The following is a 20,741-nucleotide window of genomic DNA, read 5'->3' as shown; positions in this document are numbered from 1 at the left end:
TTCGTCCCACCAGTCCCACCATAAAGTCCCTTAACCCGATGGGGAAGAACATGCTCCTGCATCATTATTCAAGGATAAGACCTACTCAAATGAAACCCCAAAATTTGTCTGTTTCTATAGAAAGGCACGACTGGTACCAAAACCATGGTGGTTAAAAAACATTTCACATCTGTTGTAATAACTCTACCTTTTCTTGACATTATTTATTGATTTATTTGGTTTTTGCCCACCCTTTGCACGGACATTCCTTTTGCTATCAACGATAAGATTAGCAAAATGCCAACACTGTTGGGACTGATGACGAGCACTGGTTTTGATAGGTTTTGATAGATTTTGTAATCATTGTTTACGGTGGAGAGACAAGACAATCCCCCCCACACAAAAAAAAAACAGATGGCCCACTGTTCCATCTTATGCTTTGTTGTTTTGTGGGGACATTGAGAGCGCAAACAATGGGATTGCAAGGCTGAAATGTAACTTTCTTTTGCTCCATCGTTTAGATTATCCCTCGTCCACTTACTTAAAATGCTTTAATTATATATAGACAATCTAAGCTAGTTCGTATTAAGGATGACAGAGTTAGGGTTTAGGCCATGGGGGCGGGCTGTCCCTTGGACCGTGCAATTCCATTAATATCTCGGGAGTCCCTACGTACGATATACTTTGTGTTATCACTTTTGCAGTCCATGCAATCCCCCTGTTTAGGGTTAGCACTTTTTCTTCATTTTGGGGCAGAGGCTTGTACTGTTTTAATACCAATCGTCTCATAAAACCTTGACCTTTTCACAGAGGTCAAGCTAATCAAACCACGTAGAGGAAGTGTAGGACCCCAGCTCACCTAGGGGTGTGTTTATCACCGGTATCCCAATTCAAGACGAACAATTTATTTGTGGATTTCAATTCAAGTTTAATTACTAATTGTTCGTAATTCTTTTTCTTTGTAGACGAACAAAAATTTCGAGTTTAACTTGATTGGTCAATAAAATTAATTTTAAAAGATAATAACTTCAATTACAAAACTCGGTAACTTGAGTTGACTCTTCACCGAGCCCTGAGATTTGTCGAAAGTTTCTAAAGGAAAATGGGAAGACAAATTCAGGGGGGAGTGAGCCAGGATGTGAAGCAGCTATACCTATACTCCTTAAAATCAGAAAGGTTGAGCAATAATATAAGGTGCTACTTTGGGGCCAATGGTTTTGGGTATATAACTTAGCGGTAAAATTCGTCTAATAGGGTAAATGGAGAAATAATTAGCCCAATAGAGCATTATGGAATTTATTTTGAGATATATAACATTGGTTGAATATTTAATTATTTTTCATAACTTATCATGTTGAAGTGATGAGTTTTATTAAAATAATATATTTTTATTATAGAATTTTTTTTTGTTAAAAAGGTCAAAAAAATAAAACTTGTAATATTAAGGTGACAAGTTTTATCTGTCATGAGGTTTTATTTAGTTCAAAATATTAAATTGTATGATTGGACACTTAAATGGATTTTGTTTATAAAATCATTACATTTAGGAGATAAAAACAACAAATTTAACACATTATGTGTGGACATAAATACAATAAACCTTACACACACCTTAAACAATAAATAAAATCATAAACTTAACATAATATGAAGTTTTTTATGATGTTTTAATCCTCGTAATTCTTAGACTCGTCAAAAGAAATATTCAATTCTTTAATTCATAATTGCAAAATACTCATAAATAATATTTAAGTAAACACAAATTCATACATATATTTAAAACATTTCTTCAACATAATTTTTTTTGTCTCATTCTTCTTCTCAATTTCTATATAATTATTTTTTTCATTCCTTTTTATAAGTCGTTTGTTACGTCAGATCGTAAGTCTTCATACTTCTTCTTTTTCTTCTCCTCCTCCTCCTCGATTTTCATCTCCTTATTCTCTTCTTCAAGTATTCTTCTCTCCATATGTCGATTAAGTATCGACTTCATAGCCTCATTTAACCACTCCTTATCTGAAGATGAGCTCGAATCCAAACCATCGATGTCTGAGAAATTAGATCCAAATATACCATTCAGAATTTTTTTTTCATAATATTATTCTCACAAATGCATGATTTTAATCTCGTATACACTCTATCAACTCACACCACTCCTATTTATAATGAAAATTTTGTGAAAATGATCGTTAGAACTTGTCACCTCCACTTGACGAGTTCCATGAATTCAAAAAATCATATTGTTGGTTTGCCAAAGGCTACTTATTTTAAAAGCCAAATGAACTCGTCAACTTGATATGGTGAGTTCATCATTTTCTTTCTTTATTTTTTATTTTTAAAAAAACTCCAAGTTAAAAAAATTAATATTATTTTAATAAAAATTCATCATCTCAACATTATGAGTTTAAAAAAAATTAAATACTAATTGATCGAATAAGATTAATTTATTAATCTCTATAATAAATATAGTAGATCTCAAAATAAAGTTCAATATATAGTAGTGGGATAATTCATAAAATTAATTTGCCCTATTGGCCAAAAATTCCATAACGTAGCAATCTTTAAAAGTTGCTGTAAAGGGGAGCTATTTGCAATTGCATGCAGCAATCTGTACCATTTCAAAGTTTTTAAAAATTGTGTATTGGGCTGGGTTCATATAGTATTTTATTTAGGATTGGGTTTGGATTAAAGTTATATCAAAATATTTGATGACCAAATTAATAATTATCAATTCATTTAATAAGATAAAAAATTAAAACATTTGAATAAAATTAAAATATTTAAATTTTAATATTATTAATGAAATAAACTATCTATATAATACCACATTAAATTTTAGTGACTTTTTATTAATAAATAATAATTCCAACGAAAACAACCATAAACATACATCTTCCCATGGTATACAGAAGTATAACTCGTTTTAGCTTCGAAATGATACTCATTTTAAAAGAAAAAAGGATTCATTTTCCAATTTTAGACCCTTCAATTTTGAGACTTGAAGCTTGTCTCAAGTGAAAGTGGGGAAATGACGATCAACGACGAAAGTTCGGTGTACGTGGGAGGACTTCCCTACGACGCCACCGAAAGCTCCATCCGCCACGTCTTCAGCGTCTACGGTGCTGTCGTCGCCGTTAAGGTCTTCCTCTTTCTGTTGACTTTCACCTACGCACAATCACTCTTCATCCCCACTGTTTATTTACTTTCTTTTATGCATTTAGGGTTTCTATTTCTTTTTCTTTTTCTCACTTCTTCGATTTTTGTTTTCAAAGAGTTTTGCAGCACGATGGTTCTCGAAAATCTTTAGTAATTTTACAGTTTTTTAAAAAATCAGTTATTAGTGTTTTTTCGGAATTAATTTGGGAATAGCGGATAAAACTTACCGGCGATGGAATTGTTATATGTTGTTTTACTCGTTGTTTCTAGAATTTTAGTAATGTTTGGCGTTAGGGTTTTCCGAGAAATCGAAGTTTCACAATGTGGGTGGTCCGCAGATTGTTAATGATCACACAACTAGAGGAAAATGCTACGGCTTTGTTACTTTTGCAAATCCTCGTTCAGCTTATGATGCCATCAACGATATGAACGGCAGGGTATGTATCACTTGTTGGTTCATGGATCATGAAATGATTCTGTTCTTCTTGTTTTGGAACTTGTAGAGATCTGACACTATCGAAACATGAAATTATAACTAGACTATTGATGGCCGAGTTGTGAGAGTTAATGAAGTGACCACCAGAGGGGGCAGATCAAATTTTAGTCGTGACCGCCCTAGACAGAGGGAGTGGGATAAGGGACAGGACAGAGAAAGAGATCATGATCTTGATAGAGAACGGTATCGTGATCGATACAGTGATAGGTCCAGGGAGCGGGATCGATCTCGGGGCCATGATTCTGGAAGAGAAAGAGGATATGAGCAACACGAACATGATAGAGCTGGAGAATACTCGATGGATAGAGATCACAGTAGAGATGTGGAGGATCATATGCAAGGAGAGAGCAGGAACTATATTCAGGATTGGGATAAGGATCATGAGCTGAATTTGGATCAAGATAGCGAGCCTGCTGGAACAAACGGGTATCATAAAAGTGTTGATGACGACAAGGAGCAACGACTAAAGAGACGGAATGGGTAACTCCCCAGTTGGTTGCTTAATGATTTTTGTTTTTTCTCACAATATATTTTCAGTAATTGAGTTCTTCACCATGTTGATATTAATTCTATTGTACTTCATTTGCATGAACTGTTGCTATATTCTTTCTTGTGTTGATGGCTTTCGGTCTAAGGTCTTCCTGTTCCTCATGATATGTTGATGGCTTTCAGTCTATGGTCCACCTGTTCCTCGTAATATATTGATGGCTTTCGGTCTAAGGTCTTCCTGTTTCTCAGAATATGTTGATTCTGTTAACTCTTCTTTATGAGCTGACTGATGAGCTTCAATTTATTTTCCCCAGATTAATCACTTCAGTTTTAGCAATGTTTCTAGTTTTATATCTGTGTGTATTATCACGAGAAGTCTTTTAAACTAATTTCAATTTTGCAGTTCTACGATCAATGATCAAGGCAGAGGAATTTCATCTGATTCAACTGATGATTACAATCAGGTAACCTTAACTTTGTTTTGATGCTTGTTTGTGTTTTCTCTTTTTCCTTTTACTAATTATGTTTTGTTTTCAGATGGAAAAAGAACTGGAAAGATCAATTCAAAGCCGAGAAGAACTTAAAACAGAGGTCTGCCGCATCTTTGAAATTTTGTATTGAATTTTCGAGGAAATCTGGTGTAGGAAGATGGATATTATAGCATTTAGGTGTAGTCTAATGCATTATTTATGTTTGCATATGCACACTTGTGTTTGCATTACCATGGCAATCGCTAAAATGAGAATATTATTATCCAAGGTGTTTTTACGGAGTCCAACCACCCTTTTTTCTTTAGGGTCAATTTTATCCCCTTTCCCTCCAAGACTCTAAAAAAGACATACATGTGCACTATTGTGAAGTAGGAAAAGATGACTAACATTTTCTGTCTCATCAGGTTTCACTGATGGAAGGGAGGTTAGAAGAGAGACAGCAGCTTGTTTTAGATTTACAGAAAAAATCTAAGGTATCTTAATAAAACCTGATGTTTTTTAATTTGGCATGGTATATTTTGTCTCAAAGAAGTTTTTACATGTATACAGACCCTGGAAGATGCGTTGGTTGCTGCAAAGAAGCTTTCTTCACGTCGCAAAATGCATTTAACCAAGGTAATCCTCTGAGATATACTGCTGCAATATGGTTGGAGTAAATTTTAAACTTTCCTTTTTGGTATGCAACATTGACTTAAAATGAATGACCTGCAGCTGCATAAGTGTTTCATGCAAGTAAAGGAGTGCAGGGAAAAACTTAAAGGCTATGAACAGGAACTTCAGGTCAGCATCTTCGGTCTGTTCATGATTTACGTGCATTTGTCGTTTCATATTTGTTCTGTTGTCCGGTTGAAAGCATGCTATGGAGCCAAAGACACGTGTGTTTGAATTTACGGCTGTGTTAAGCACATAATCCATGTCATTGTTTTATCATATGCATCAATTTTTTGGTTTTCCAAGTTTTGTTTCAGTTCTAAGATAAGGATTCCATGCTATACTCTAAATGAGACTTGCATTGCATACAATTGATGCTTCTAGCCTTTTATTATGCGGTTCTTTCATGGCGGAGATAGATCATAGTTATAAATTTTAGGTATTGAACCAAAGGTAGGTCAATAGTTATTTATGGTGAGTTTCCAAATGGTGATGAGTCGAACTAGGGTCTCAGCCTCGAGTACCGAAGATTAAAGCATCTTTAAAGAATCATTCATGGGAGAAACAGTAGCACTCGTTATATTGACTCTAAACTTTACCCCGCAGTCCCTTGTTGACTCAGCACTGGTAGAGTGTGAAGATGATGTGGGTGTACGGGACGGCAGTTTGGCGAACGGGATTGCATGATTTGTGTTTGTAGTTCATTAATCATCTGCTGTGTCACCTTTTGATTGGACTACTACATCTTTATGTAGAGATATAGCATGAGTCTTTTTTATGTATATACTGATAAATTTCAGAATGTTGTTATGCTTTAGTGTTCTTTAGGAATGTAACATCATATCATTGGATGATGCGAATTCTAAATAGAGCGAGTGATTGTTTGTTTGGTTAAGAGTTAAAGCAGGCTGTTTTTATTGACCTTGAATCCAAAAGCTTTCCGCCGGACATCTTTCTAGAATTATTAATCACATAATCTAAATTATTCGAATATTCAGTTGATTTTTTAATGATAAAAAGAAAGAATTATTTTAGATTAAATTTAAAATTTGGTGTATAATACTTTTTTTAATGATATATTTTTATCGAGTTTACTAATTTCAATTAACGAAATCAGAATGTTCTCCCCAAAGTGGAACTAAAATCAATTATATATGCAGCAACAACGACTAATTATTAAAACCATATTCACGCTTTGTTTTAAGAAGTGTTAAATTGTTTCAAAAAGTTAAATGTTTGGTATTATTTTTTGAAGCTATCATAAAAATTCATACTTTTTTTATATCAATCTAATCATTTTTGTTTTGAATTTAAGATTATTTTTATAAAATTTATCTTATTCACTACACTTATTGATATAACTTATATTTTATTGAAATATTAATCTAACACTTTTTTTAAAAAAAATTATGAAACAATAAGAACAGTTAGGGCTATACAGCATTTACTTTATTATAGGGGGATTCGTCACCTCGAGGTGACGAGTTTCATGTGATACTATTTTTTATTACGTGAGTTTTATTTTATTTTTAAAAAAAATTTGTCGCCTCGAGGTGACGAATTATATTAAAATATTATTAATTTTTTCGGTAATATACTTAAAATTAGAATTGAAAAAAAAAAGATGACGTTGGAACTCGTCACCTCGAGATGACAAGTTCAGTTGGATTTGAATAGATAGCTGGTTGGAACTCGTCCTGTGGGCTTGACGAGTTCCAACAGTTATTTTTGAGAATATTTTATATATAAATACGAGTTGGGTTAGCTGAAGGAGTTATATGGGAACCGAATCATGCAGTTGTGGGAAAAATATTTCAGGCAATTTCCGAAAGATAATTTTGTGTCTGATTACTCTGATATTGATGATTCTGATTCAAGCTCGTCTTCAAATGAGGAGTGAGTGAAACAGCCAATAAAGTCGATTCTTGATCAACATAAGGAGATGAAAAGGGGGAGGAGGAGGGGAGGAAGAGGAGAAGAATAATGAAGACTTAGAAAACCGGCGCAACAAACGACTTATCGAGATGAAGAATAAGAGAAAAAGTTGTTTATTTTGTTGAAAAAATGTTTTAAATATATGTATGAATTTGAGTTAAGTTAAATATATGGTTATTGATATTGATAAATTATCCAAAACAAGTACAACAAACAACATTTGAAGCAATGAAATACGAAGGTTTATCGGCTCGGTCGATATTTTGGAAGATGTGGACATTTCTATCTGGTGTGGCCTTCACCTCTGTAGTGACCACAAAACTTTGGTAGACCTTGCTCTCGTTGTGGATCATCCATATCAATATGAATTCGACTAGATTCAGGACGACCCTTTAACTTTCTTCGTACTTGTGGATTTTGCAACCATTCCTCAGAAATGGTTGATGAACAATATGCAACATTTGGAAGATACTTAAATTCACAATTATATATGTTACATAGTATGCAAGCTATAATAATCATCAGCGTATGAGTATGGATCTACATTGACATGCATACATGCAGCAACTGCGTGAGCACGTGGGTATCTGAAGGCTTGAAATCGACCACAGTCACACCATCTTCTATTCAAATTACTAGTGTAGGTGACATAATTCCCACCTTCTTGTGTCGAACAAGTGCTTGGACAATGTAATTAGAATCGAGTCTGGCGAAATTATGAAGATATGTTGATGTTGCATGTGTTTGATTTTTGTTAATTGTTTTCTCCATATCTAAAGCCCAATTTCTACCTTCCTTGATCATTGCCTCCATTTAGGCACATTTGTTTGCCCATAGTTTACCAATCTGAAGTAAGTCTCCTGAATAATACTTGCCACCGGAAGATGTCTAGTCCCTTTAAGTACTAAATTGATATATTCGGTAAGATTGGTTGTCTATGATTGTAACGTCAATCCTGATCGTCATATGTCTGTGACCACCTTTTTCGAGGTATTTCAGCTGCAAAGTTATAAACCTCTAGGTGACGAGTTCCAACATTTTTTTTCATTTCTAATTTTAAGTATATTACTGAAAAATATAATAATATTTTAAAGGAATCATCACCTCTAGGGGAAGAGTTTCAACGCCTTTTTTTAATTCTAATTTTAAGTATATTACTGAAAAATATAATAATATTTTAAAGGAACTCGTCACCTCGAGGTGATGAGTTTTTTTTTAAATAAAATAATATGCACGTAATAAAAAAATAATATCTCATGTAAACTCGTCATCTCGAGGTGACGAGTTTCTCTTATACCGTAGCAAATGCCGTAGATCCCTAATTAAAAGTCAATGTATCCTTAGGCCTGTAAACGAACCGAACGCACACGAACAGAGGTATGTTCATGTTCGTTTATTTAAAAAATAAATGAACATAAACGAACACGAACATAAATAAACAATTTTTTTTTTGTTCATGTTCGTTTATTAAGGAATATAACTTGTTCATGTTCGTTCATTTAATAAATAAACGAACATAAACGCGCACGAACATAAACGAACACGAACATAAATGAACACGAACATAAACGAACATAAACGTTGGAGACCCTACCTAGGGTGGTAAACGAGTCAAGTTGAGCTCGAGTATTGCTGAGCTCGACTCGAACTCGAAAACTTTCAAAGTCAGCTCGGCTCGACTCGAAAACTCGCGAGCCTAAAATTATCAAGCTCGACTCGAACTCGAAATATAATATTGAAACTCGACTCGAACTCAAAAGGCTCTAACTCAAAAACAATTAAGAGCTCGATTAAAACTCGAGACTTGAGCTCGATTCAAGCTCGATTCAAGCTCAATTCTAAGCTCGATTCAAGCTCGACATTGCCCCAAGTGCAAAGATGCTTAAACCTATTCTCCCCCATCTTCTTTTATATAAGTTACTAACCCCGAGCTGCTTATTTGCTACTGATGTGGGATTGCATAATGTTCCTCCACTTTCTTTCTTCCTATCTCATTTAACAACAGTCGAGATGAACACAGATTGTGTTTTATGTGATTGCCGACCTTAATCCTTGGGGATCAAATAAACATGTCCTTAGCTTCGTGCTATGTAGAAGTTGAAAATTGGGAAATGAGAGAAGTAGGTTGGCTAAACTTCCATATCCGGATGGCGCACAAAATTTGTTTGATGAAACGCGTTAAAGAACTTCTCAACCTATGGAATAAGGCCTTACCATTATTGGGTTCTTGAGTTCAAAGTAAGCTGACTTGAGTTACTGGTTGATAACTATTTACTTGTAAATTCGAATACTCCATTATAAATGAAAGAAAAGAAGATTATTTGAGTAGAAGAAACGGTACTTAATACTTAACATCCTTTCCAGAATCCATCACCTTTAGACTTGGTTTCAAAAGCAACCGGTTTCTGAGACTCCTCTTTGCTCATTAGATAACCAGCTGGTGGTGCAGTCACATAGGATTTCGGCATAGTGGGTATGGATCGTTCAAAATGAACTAAACCATGTTAATATTGTTGGGTTTTCCAAATAAAATTGGGTTAATTATAGAGTTGGTCATCAGAATATCAAATTAATTAATATTTTTAAGATACTTAAAAATTGATCACCAAAATTGATTTAAGAAGATTGGGTTAAACATAAATGAATAAACATAAACGAACATAACCGAACGAACATAAACAAACATAACAAAACGAACATAACCGAACGTTCACGAACATAAATGAACGAACGAGACTTATGTTCATGTTCGTTCATTTAATTAAACGAACACAAAATCTTGTTCATGTTCGTTCATTTAATAAATAAACGCACATAAACGAACTTCCCGCCGCACGGTTCATGAACGGTTCGCTGAACGTTCAGTTCATTTACAGGCCTATGTATCCTAAAACCCTAATTTTAATATTTTTTATTGTGATAATGGGCCAAAAACGCCAACAATTTGAGCTTGACGCCTTGACCCATCCGTATTGGGCCATATCTAAGAAGAGATGAGGGCAAATCTGCCAACAAAAGCAAAATACCAAAATAATAGAAAGCGCCAAAAACAAATAATCCAATGTTCAATCTTTCCCCGAATTGACAATTTAAGCACATGGAAACAACAAAACAAACTTTCACTTTTCCTTATGCCCTTTTTACCCTCCCTTAATATTTCACATAGTTTTTTTTTTCTTTTCAAAATAATAGCATGAGTATGCAGAGAATTACATGGATACCCGAGAGCTAGCCCTAAACCTTTAAAATTGTTAGAATTTGAGAGTGATCTCACTTCCATTGCTTTCCTCACCTTCCTCTCTCAGTGCAGCTAACCCTTTTCTTTGATCTCCACTGTTGTCTCCGCTCTCTCCTTTCCAGCTGCTGCTCTCAGATTTCCCATTTTCAATGCTCTCGGACCGGTCTCCGTCTCCCCTCAAGTCGAGCTCCGGTAGGCTATGGGCCTGTGAGGTGGCCTTGTATATGTGGAGTTGATGCTGGAGGGTGTGGTGGTGCAGCTGGGGTGAATTTAGAGCTGGCGTTGCAGCGGCCGCCGTAGTGTAGAATTCTTGGGGTACAGGTGATGCGCAGAAGTGAGGAGGTGCATGGGAAGCAACCGGGTGATGAGCGCCATAAAGAGTGGGAGCACCACCGTGAGCGGCTGCTGCGGCAGTAGCATAGTCTGGTGGAACCCAGATGCCACCTAGGACTACAAGCTGCGGTGTTGGGGCTCCTGGTGCTTGCGGACTTGGGCTTGGTCTCCTCGTATGCAACCTATATTTCTGTATAAAAAGATGTAAAACGAAAAACATTATATGAGTGAAGGATTAACACTGAATACTTTCTTTTTTTTGGAACTTATCAGTTAATTTGTGCAGTATTGTACTGTGTTAGTACAAAAGCTCTTTCTTGCATGTCTCAGTTACCTGTAGATGGCTTTTCACTTCATCATTGGTCAAACCTTCAACCTTCATCAGCTCCCTTATTTGTTTCGGAGTGGCAACTGAATGTAATCATCACCACGATATTCTCAGATCAGAACCAATGATTTTGGTAATCATAGCTTGATTTCAATGCAATTCCATTAATTTCACCAACTCAAACAAAGAGAAGAAAAAAAAGGCGAAAACTTTACTGATCATACCTTGAGAACCACCAAGCATCTGGAGAGCGTTGACAAATCTCCTATGCAAATCAGGTGACCAGCACCGCCTAGCCTTCCTATGAGGTTGACTATCAATTAGACTAGCGTTATTATTGTTGGTTATTTGCCCATCAGCTGCATTACAGCTGGTTCCTTTGCATTGCTCAACCAAAGCTCCCCCGTTCCCAACTTTACGGGAGTTGTATCTCAGTTGACAATCATTTCCAGTGCTTTCCAAGCATTTCTTGTCTTCCATATCTTTATTGACAGACGCAAGAGCTAGCTCCGGAAGTGTGGAACCGGGGCTCGAGTTTCGGTCTTTGGAGAATGGAAGGAAAGCTCCTCCATTTCTCTGCTCGGTATCTAAGGCCAACTTGGGACTTACACTGAAACCGATATCAGTTTCTTTAGGGGACGTGATTGTGGACAGCGGTTTCGTTTCGTTTCCCCCTTGGCTCCATAGCTGCGCACTCGTCATCCAGTTTGCTTTATCCGATATGTTTTGTGATTTGTCTGAACTCTCGGAGCTTGAGTTTGTGATTGGTATGAATTCTTCAAGAACTGGCCTTGATCCTTGATTCGCTCGGCATGCATGTAGTTGATTCCTTGAATCCTCCACAGCTGAACCAAAAAACAGTATTAACAAATGCTTTTAGTTCTTTAGAAAAATGTATGCAAATGTCGGGAACCTTTAAATTCAAAGATATTAGACTAACAAATAGAAAGCGAACTCTAACTTCTACAAATCAACACCTCAGCCAAAAGAACATGAATATCCACCAGTAGCTAGGAAAATATATATTAATTTCTTTATTGTCATTTGGATCTTAAGGTGATGATGATTCTATTATAACTCCCCTTTTATAAAAACAATATCAATATCCTAAACATAAATAGTAAACCCTTTTTCTATTTTTTGTGTTTATCGAAGATGAATCCTTTAAAGAGAAAAAAAATGAAATGTTCTGATATGCACCGTTGGTGAGAAGTTGCATGCAAAGGGGAAGCTCACGCTTGAAAGCATCGATCTTAAGGCGTTCTTCCTCGAGACGAGAAAGGAAATCTTCAAGCTTCTGGGTTTGATCAACATTATGCTGATCCCCAAATGATTTCAACTGCATAGAATAGCTGTGAGGTTTGCAGTCAAGGGTTAGTCCAGAAGGCGATGCCATATTTTCTCTCTGCTTTCTTTAGGGTTTTATAAAACAAGAAGAAACTTATATTTTCCTTTTGTTTTCTCAGGAAAAGTTGTTGTTTGGAACTATACCAGTCATGCTATAATAGCAACAAACAAAATGATTTGTTTGTACGCAGAAACAAGCAAAACAAAACAAAGACAGGACCGAGAGAGCAGTGGGTTTGGCTTTGCTTTGAGAGAAAGGGAAGTTGTGTTGTGTTGTGTTGAGAACACAAGAAGGATCGTCTCCTTTAGGGGAGAGTTCAAGGGGGGAATAAAGTAAGCTAAATAAAGGGAAGAGGATGAAAACGTAAAGGAGCATGGTAATTTCTTGAAAAAAAAAAGATTAAAGAAAAAAATATATATGAAGGAGAGAAGAGAATCAAGGTGGTCTGACAGCAAAGGGATCATGTGCTTAGCCTGCGTACGATATTCAAAATCGCCTAATACAAAAGATGATTCTTCTTATTACTGTTTTTGTACTTTTGATTTTCTTTTCTCACTTTTTATTGTTAGTAACCCTACTAACCTTTGATTCTTCTCTTACTTTATAAAAGAAAAGTTTATATTTCATCTAATTTGTGTTAACTGGATTGATATTATTATACAATATTTGAAAGTTATAAATCTAAATATATTTAAATAAAAAATAAATATTTTAAAAAGTGTAAAGCTAAAAGAATTTTATATATTATTATTGAATCCTACCTCTACATACATATACTCTAAATTTAATTTATGATTTTAGATTATAAATGAATCTTTGCATATGTAACGAAAATCCTTATCTCTCTTATTTTGTATGCTATTTTCTTCAAAGACGAATCATTAGTTTTTTATATAAATATGAGAATGGGTAGTTATTTAAAAGATAATTATGAGTGAAAATAATGAGATCGGTGATTTCTACTAATTGAGACTACAAATAATGTGATAAGAAAAAATCATACTTTCACATAATTGGATACGTACGATAAGAAAGAAGCTAAGGGCATCGTTAATTAGCGAAGATAATAATTCCATCTCCCTTCTTTTCAAGTAACATTTATATGAAAAAGATATAAGGATCCTACACGATTAATTAATTGCAAGGAAGCATATACCATGAATAATTTATTTAAGAAAAAATAACATTTTATTTTTTTAATTCACTAAAAGATGGCTTCAGTACAAATCCAACGATGCAACTTAGGTTGTGGTTTCAAAAGTAACATAATTGGCCTAAAATTGAGTGCAAATCAACAAGGGGGGGATATCTAATCTAAAAAACGAGACATTCATCGCAAAAGAATATAATGTTGTGGGGGGCTAAGGAAGGAGTACCTTAGTTCCAATTTTACGTCTCTAAATTCACAATTAATCCCATCCCTGAAAGGATGACAAAGAAGGTTAAGACCCCCCGGGAATCTTCCTCTGCTACTCACTTTAATGAAGTGGCTCCCAAGCTAACCAGATTCTCTCCCCTGTTACTTTTAATTTTAATTATATCTATTAATATCGCCAGCTTTTACTCACTGCTCCGGATCCGGCTTGGAATATTGGATTGTCCGATGTGGTCTAGCCAGCCAATTGTCCAAGCAGAAGTCTGAAAATAAGTTGGAATGGAGAACGGACTCCAGTTTTCAATTGGCAGCACCACTCGTAAAAGGTGAAATATATTACAATAGCTTTAATGATTATATAGCTGTGATGTTGGATAATTTCTTCAACATCAACCTGCTGGGATTAATCTTATAAGTAGCACGCATGGTGCATGGGGATGCATTGATGTGAGACTGAGACGGAGAGGGGAGGGTATCATACGGATGGAAACGGGTAAAGACAAGAAAAGGGGTAAGATCTGGAATAACCAAAAATATAAGATAATCAACAACAAGTGACTTTTTTTTTATATTAGGTTAAATCAAAGTAAAAGAGAAAGTTGATGGAGGAAGAAAGACTGCAGCTGCTGCTGCATGCATCGAATTCCCTTTAGCCTTAAAACACTCGGTTGTCAGCAGTCACTTTCTAAAATTCCAAAAAGAAAATAATAGAGAGAGGCAGTGTCTTGTGGTACAAGACTCTCCAGTCCAACCCATACCTTTTCTCTTCTCCACATTCTCTCGTCTTCTTTCTATCTTTAATGTTTTCATGAGAGAAAAAAAAAAGTAAAAGCAACGGAAAGGAGATTCTCCTCGTGACAAGTGTCACTCGTATTCCCTCACATCGCCCTCCTGAATATCCCTTTTGTCTCCTGTTAATACTTCCATATCATTTGTAACCCCGAATATTCCCCTCCCTTGTCCTTATTTCTAAATACTTATTTTGCCAACTAAAAAATCAATAATAACAAAACTTGTACCCAACAAGTCCAATCCCAATTCCAATTCCAATTCCAATTCGATAGAGTTGAATTTTTCCTTTTTTGAAATTTAAGCACATACATAGGGAACCACCAGCTTTACCCAGCTAGCAATTTCACTCCCTTCTGCTCCTTGCATTTCATAACTCTTGTGTTATCACCGATGCATTAAGCTCTTATGCATTAAACTCTTATGGGAGCGAGTGTATCTCCGTTATTCTATAAAATTTAGTTTAATATGTTAGGGGATAATAAGGAAAAATGCATATACAATATTTTTTAAGATAAAAATATTAAAATTTTAGACTTATTTTTGAATCTATCATTGTCTGATAGTCTGCTGTGAATTTCCAGGTAGTAAAACAACAACAGAAATAGAATCTGTAAATCTTCATTAGGCTTCACCGAGTCCAACTATTCATAATGAACTTCCCTTAACCAGAATCTAGTGCAGCATTCCAAGGCTCAAGATCCTTTAACCCCAGTCCACCAGCAAAACAGAAAATTTATCCGGTACAAATAATTAGCCAAATTCATTTTGATAAGAAATGAGGCAAATGAATTTGGATTATGTGTGATATTTTCATTTACTGTTTCCCTGTCTCATTTAACACATGTAGAATAAATTCTTCGGCCGTTGCGGCTATTCCTTACCAAATTCTAATTCCTCACTCATCAACCTATATACAATCAACTCCTCATTTTGTTTCCAAGTTTATCGGTTCAATATAAAATACTCATTACAATAAAAATAAATTGCTCGTGCATAATTAATCAATTATAAAAAAAGCATCAGTTTACTTGGAAAGAAAATGGTAGAATAGAGGAAGTTCCACTTTTGGCCTGTTAATTTATTATATAAAATTTATTATATAAAAAAGTATCCGTTTAAAGACAACTCTCGACCATTTAACATTAAACGCTCACATCCTTAACATTTTTGATGCTCGGACCCGAGGCCTTAAGGAATAACGACAACTATTTTACCATTGAGGTTGCTTGGTTCTTAATATTATATAAGATATTAAGAAATAAATATTTGTTGAGACGAAGATGAACCGACTCACATGGTAGGGGTTTGGTTCTTTATTGGTTTACTTGAGGGAAAAAGCGTATCTGCAAACAGCCTATTCCTTACTTTTTTATCATACAATTTGGACCACTCTAATTTAAAAGAAAAATATCTTGAAGAAATGGTTCAATTCAAAAGGCAGAGTTTCCAATTTCATGCTCCATTCGGCTATTTGGAACTGTTTTAAACTATCAAAATAAAAAGGAAATTATTTGCATTTTCCCATGACGCACGTATTAATTAAAATATATCGCATAATTATAATATTTATATTTGCCTTTTTAACTTGGTTGATGGAGAAGTAATAAATAATAATTAAAAGAAGGAAAAATTAGCAATGTTCTTAAAAAATATCTTTGCATGATATGAAAGATTGTTAAGCTTTGAATGATGTTTACATGGAAATGGGATTGTTGTAAGAAATTCCGTCATTCACTTGGGATAGATTCGTCGTCGTTTGCTTTAGCATCAGAAACTTGTTAATTGCTATCTAGCTGTAGGGTCTTGCATTATTTAGATTCTTCCTGCAAAGCTTATCTTATATTGTACTAAAAGTCTGTGCTTTTCTTACTTTTAGATGATGTAGAATACTTGATTATCTTCGAAGAGTAGCGTGTAAAATATCTTTTGTGGCCATGAAAATACAATAGTATCAGCATCATTCATCACTCCTTTTCAACAACTATTTGACAGAATATATGGTTTGACCGTAAATTGAAAGCAGAAAGATACAACAAAGCATTAGCATCCGAAGCAAGAGAGTGGAGGATGGAATTAGAATATCTTCGGTCGGCCTCTTACTTAAAAGATGCCAGGAACTAGAGTGTAGCTCAAGACAGGAATTTTTATTTTTATGCAATAGCATTTATTGATAAATAAACAATCTTGACCACTTGTTCTCATTACTGTGAACACAAAACACACTTGGGTTTAAATTAGGTTTAAATGATAATCTGAATAAACTTTTCCTCCTTTAAACCTAGAAATTATAATTGGTGAATGGCTTCCAAAATAAAAAAAATAGTAGCCATTAATGGTTTGGTGCATAAAAGTACAAGATAGGTAGTGGGTCAGGTTCTTAAATTTACCGTAAGTAATTTATGTTGTAAACTTTTAATGTCTTTTTATTTTAGTCATTTATTGTAACGTTTTTAAATTGAATATTAATTTAATTAATTGGTGAGATTAAAGTCTTTCTATAGTATAGATAGATTGTTACTAAATTTTATTAGATAAAATGATACTAGTTGGTAGCTTTGGTTAGGTTTAAAGGAGGAAAAGTTGGGCTTTGCCGTGACCAGTGGGCTACGGCCAGGCATCAACAATAGGCTAAAGGGTCCAGTCAGGGGATTGCATTGGAGGCCTGTATCAAATTGTAGGCTGATTGCTGGATAAGACATTTCCATGCATCCTTCCACCTGATGAAATCCGGAAATTTGAGATTGACTGTGTCATCTGGATAGGCAACGTGTTGAATGGATGGAGAATGTACCTGGAATCAGATCAATATGTACAGAAACTTACTAAGAAAATTTACTCCAGGTTTTTTCTGTTCATATTCAGGAAAACCCAGTACATTTAATAATATAGCTGAGCAGCAGCTATTTCTAGCCTTTCCATTAAAGGAGGGCATTGAGAAAATGACAAATTTGGATTCAAAATCAATTTCTTCTTAATCAGCTAAACCATGTAACTAGACATGTAAGGTAGCAGAAGCCAGAACTTTAAGCACCATCTTTATCAAAGCAAAAAGCTTAATTATTGTATCATGACTTTTCCGAGGCATCCAAAGAAGGGTATTTTCTCCTTTTCTTTTCCATCATTTGGTTTTACTTTTCTACTCGCATCACATGTCCCTAAAGTATCATATCCTATGCAATCCAAGGGGACCAATCATCCCGTGGCTACCCATCGTTCTTCATTAAGAATATTATCATCAAATCAATAAAACTATCCAATTCAACGTGATGTACGTTATTGGACATGTTCATTTACTTAATTTCCCAGGCCCGCATTCTCCCTTGAAAATGAAGGCTTTTGCATCAGCAACCAGCAAAATGAAGGTTATTGGAAATGCAGTGCACCTAATTTCACGGCCAAGCGAAACCCAAAATGGAAGTTGTTTTCACAAGGCATCCCAACAAACTAAAGCTAAGTTGTGTCCCACTAAAGAAATTAACAATCATTAAGCTTATGGAGGACTTTTAAGATGTATTTATTTTATATTACATTAACTCTTTTCTTCATGATCAATTAGACTGTTCTGCAACTACCTTCTTTGATGGAGTGCTTCACCTTATTATCATTCAACGAATCCATTAATCTTGAAGTCTGGCATTCATCTACTTACACCCAACATATGAGGCCGCAGGGTTGTTGAGATTTCAATGCGTGCTTGTTTGTGAGAATATCATTATCAACTAACAACAAATACAGAGTTTTGGGGATTCAAAATCCATGGTAAAAGATGATTATGGTTTTGACTGTCGTACTAAGTAAACATAGCCGAAGCCAGCTTTAAATATGGATAAACTTACGAGGCAAGAAATCACTTGGCTTGGGCTTTAAGATAGTCATAAAATATTATATCTGCCAAATAAGACCAGACCTTAAAAGACTTAATGAATTGGGTTAAAGTTTATAAGAAGATTAGGTCAACTCGATGTTTATCCATTGTAAAATAAAGCTAGCCATGAACTGTAAAACTGACCTGATGTTGTAAATGTGCTTTGAAGAATGAAGAATCCAATGCCCAAAAAGAAGAATCCTCTGTGTAAACTCAACAGATTTAGGTTACTCCTTTTGTTTCAGTTCAATTTTTAACATGGACTAAACAAGTGAGACAGATTATGGTTTTGAGCGTGTGATCTTTATATCAATGCACAGTTGAGCTGAGCTGAGTCCGACCAAAGTATTGCTAGCCTAGTAGACACTTTCCTCAAAACTTGCTTTCTCCAACGTGGCAATTGCCTATCTATATGTATGCCTTGTTATGTTATATCTAACTAAGTGCATTGATACCTCTTAATCCCATTTATGTCTAACGTCTAATGATATAATTTAAATTTAAATGAATTAATCGTAAATTTATATTAAGTGTGATTTTTTTATTCAGTTTTTATTTAAATTTATTAAGTCAGTATTTAAATAAAAATGTTTGATGTACAGCAGCAAGTAAAAAAAAAAACTTACTTGGAAGTGTGAGGTGAGATTATTGTACAGTGATTCGCGAAAGAAGCTTGTTATTACGTGCACGAAGCCTATAAAACGTGAGCCCGTATAATAAATAATACATTCATCAATGATCATGCGTTGCAACCAAAATCAACTGGAAAACCAATTCCCGATTCTTTTATAATTTTATTTTTAAGCCCTGCCCCTTTCCTTTGGCCAATTTGCATGCGGGTCAGTGGGGTCTCAATCGAACACATCAACGTCGCCAGACTAGCCACGTCAAAGATAATGTTCTAATTATTCTCAGAACAAAAAGGCCAGGCTGTACTCCACGTCTCTAAATTTTAAATATGCATACTTAAGCTTATCACCATTCTAACCAGGCTCCCCATGCGGATGTTTTCTGTCCAAACGGTTTTTTCGATTTCGAAAAACACAAAGTTAATTTTTAATTAAAGATATGATTTAAAAATATCGTCTCGAATAATTTAGAATTCCTTTTTAAAAAATAAAATAATATATTAGTTCGAGGAGTGGACATCAATCTTTGGTTAGGGTGTGATTGGACACCCAAAACGATTGTCATTTTAATAAAAATAATTTTAATTTTATTAAAATAACGTATAAGGGGAGTCAATTATGCGTAAGGAAGGATTAACACCCCCACATCGCCCTAAATCGGTACCTAAATCAATTAATTAATTGTCTTTGCAATGAAATTTACAAGTTCGAATTTAATTTAATTTAAGATCCCTTCAAAAAATATTCATTGAATTTTAGAACGAAACATAATAAAATTTAATTATTTCCTATCAAGAAGAAACGACCTCTCATATCTTAAGGCAACCGATTCCTACTCCAATCGAAATAAAAAAAAATATTACAACTCCATTATAATATTCAAATGAGTGAAATAATATAATACAACTAGTTAATTAAAAATTACCAATCCTTTTAGAAAGAAAAAAATGTTCGATTATTTAAAGACGTGAAGATCAGACATTTTATAAGTTCTAACAATCTTTTCTTGAAGAATTTAAAATGAAAGGGTATTACCGTAGTCCAATTATTCGAATTGGGTGAAGTTATGCTTGTGAAGGTATCATACATTTTTCATACAAGGATGATGTCATGTAAGCAAATTCGTAAAATTAAGCCTTTCTATTTTTTTTACTTTTTTTTTTATTATTATTTTTTTACATACATACATGCATTAACTCGATGGATAAAAAGAGAAATCCTAAAAGCTTGTATGGAAAAAAGGTGCCACATGTTATGAGACATATGCGTAGGACGTACAAAAAAAAAATAAAATAAAAATAAATCATGCTATACCAACATTAACATGTAACGAGATTTGGCAATTATGGAACCATGGTATAAACATATATGAATTAAGCATGATCTAGGCATAAACAGTCAAGTAAATAACACCCAGCAAGCAACTCGCCAATATTTTAGGAAATATAACATGTCATAAATAAATACATGTGCATGCATGAAGGAAAGAACACGGCATGGTGATCAAAACGAGAAGGACAAACAAACTTGAGTTAGTAACAGCAAGCCTAGCGAATATAAGTCCTGAAGCGTAAACATCTTATACTTCACATACTAAAACCAGAATAATACCAAAGGCATACGGGGATTAAAATAG

General features: G+C 34.6%; 2 protein-coding genes across 2 annotated transcripts; one reads left to right on the top strand and one right to left on the bottom strand.

The window, feature by feature from the left end:
- Positions 1–2,935: 2,935 nt before the first annotated feature.
- On the top strand, positions 2,936–6,153 carry LOC120176840 (U1 small nuclear ribonucleoprotein 70 kDa-like). The gene is made up of 9 exons (XM_039183160.1): positions 2,936–3,118; positions 3,474–3,572; positions 3,675–4,111; positions 4,524–4,584; positions 4,658–4,711; positions 5,016–5,084; positions 5,161–5,226; positions 5,323–5,391; positions 5,869–6,153. Exons 1-9 carry the CDS (start codon positions 3,008–3,010, stop codon positions 5,947–5,949), a joined length of 1,047 nt encoding a protein of 348 aa, XP_039039091.1. The 5' UTR covers positions 2,936–3,007; the 3' UTR covers positions 5,950–6,153.
- A 4,101-nt stretch (positions 6,154–10,254) lies between these two features.
- LOC120176830 (myb family transcription factor EFM-like) lies at positions 10,255–12,736 on the bottom strand. Its single transcript, XM_039183150.1, has 4 exons — positions 12,297–12,736; positions 11,321–11,941; positions 11,103–11,179; positions 10,255–10,958 (listed from the first exon to the last, which is right to left on the bottom strand). The coding sequence occupies exons 1-4, from the start codon at positions 12,490–12,492 to the stop codon at positions 10,449–10,451; spliced, it is 1,404 nt and encodes a 467-aa protein (XP_039039081.1). The 5' UTR covers positions 12,493–12,736; the 3' UTR covers positions 10,255–10,448.
- Positions 12,737–20,741: the final 8,005 nt, after the last annotated feature.

Source organism: Hibiscus syriacus, unplaced genomic scaffold (assembly GCF_006381635.1).
Source record: "Hibiscus syriacus cultivar Baekdansim isolate YM2019G1 unplaced genomic scaffold, ASM638163v2 tig00003403_pilon, whole genome shotgun sequence".
In the NCBI taxonomy this organism is placed as follows: Eukaryota; Viridiplantae; Streptophyta; class Magnoliopsida; order Malvales; family Malvaceae; genus Hibiscus; species Hibiscus syriacus.
Note: the sequence above shows the minus strand (reverse complement) of the source record. Positions and strands in the feature narration are given on the sequence as shown.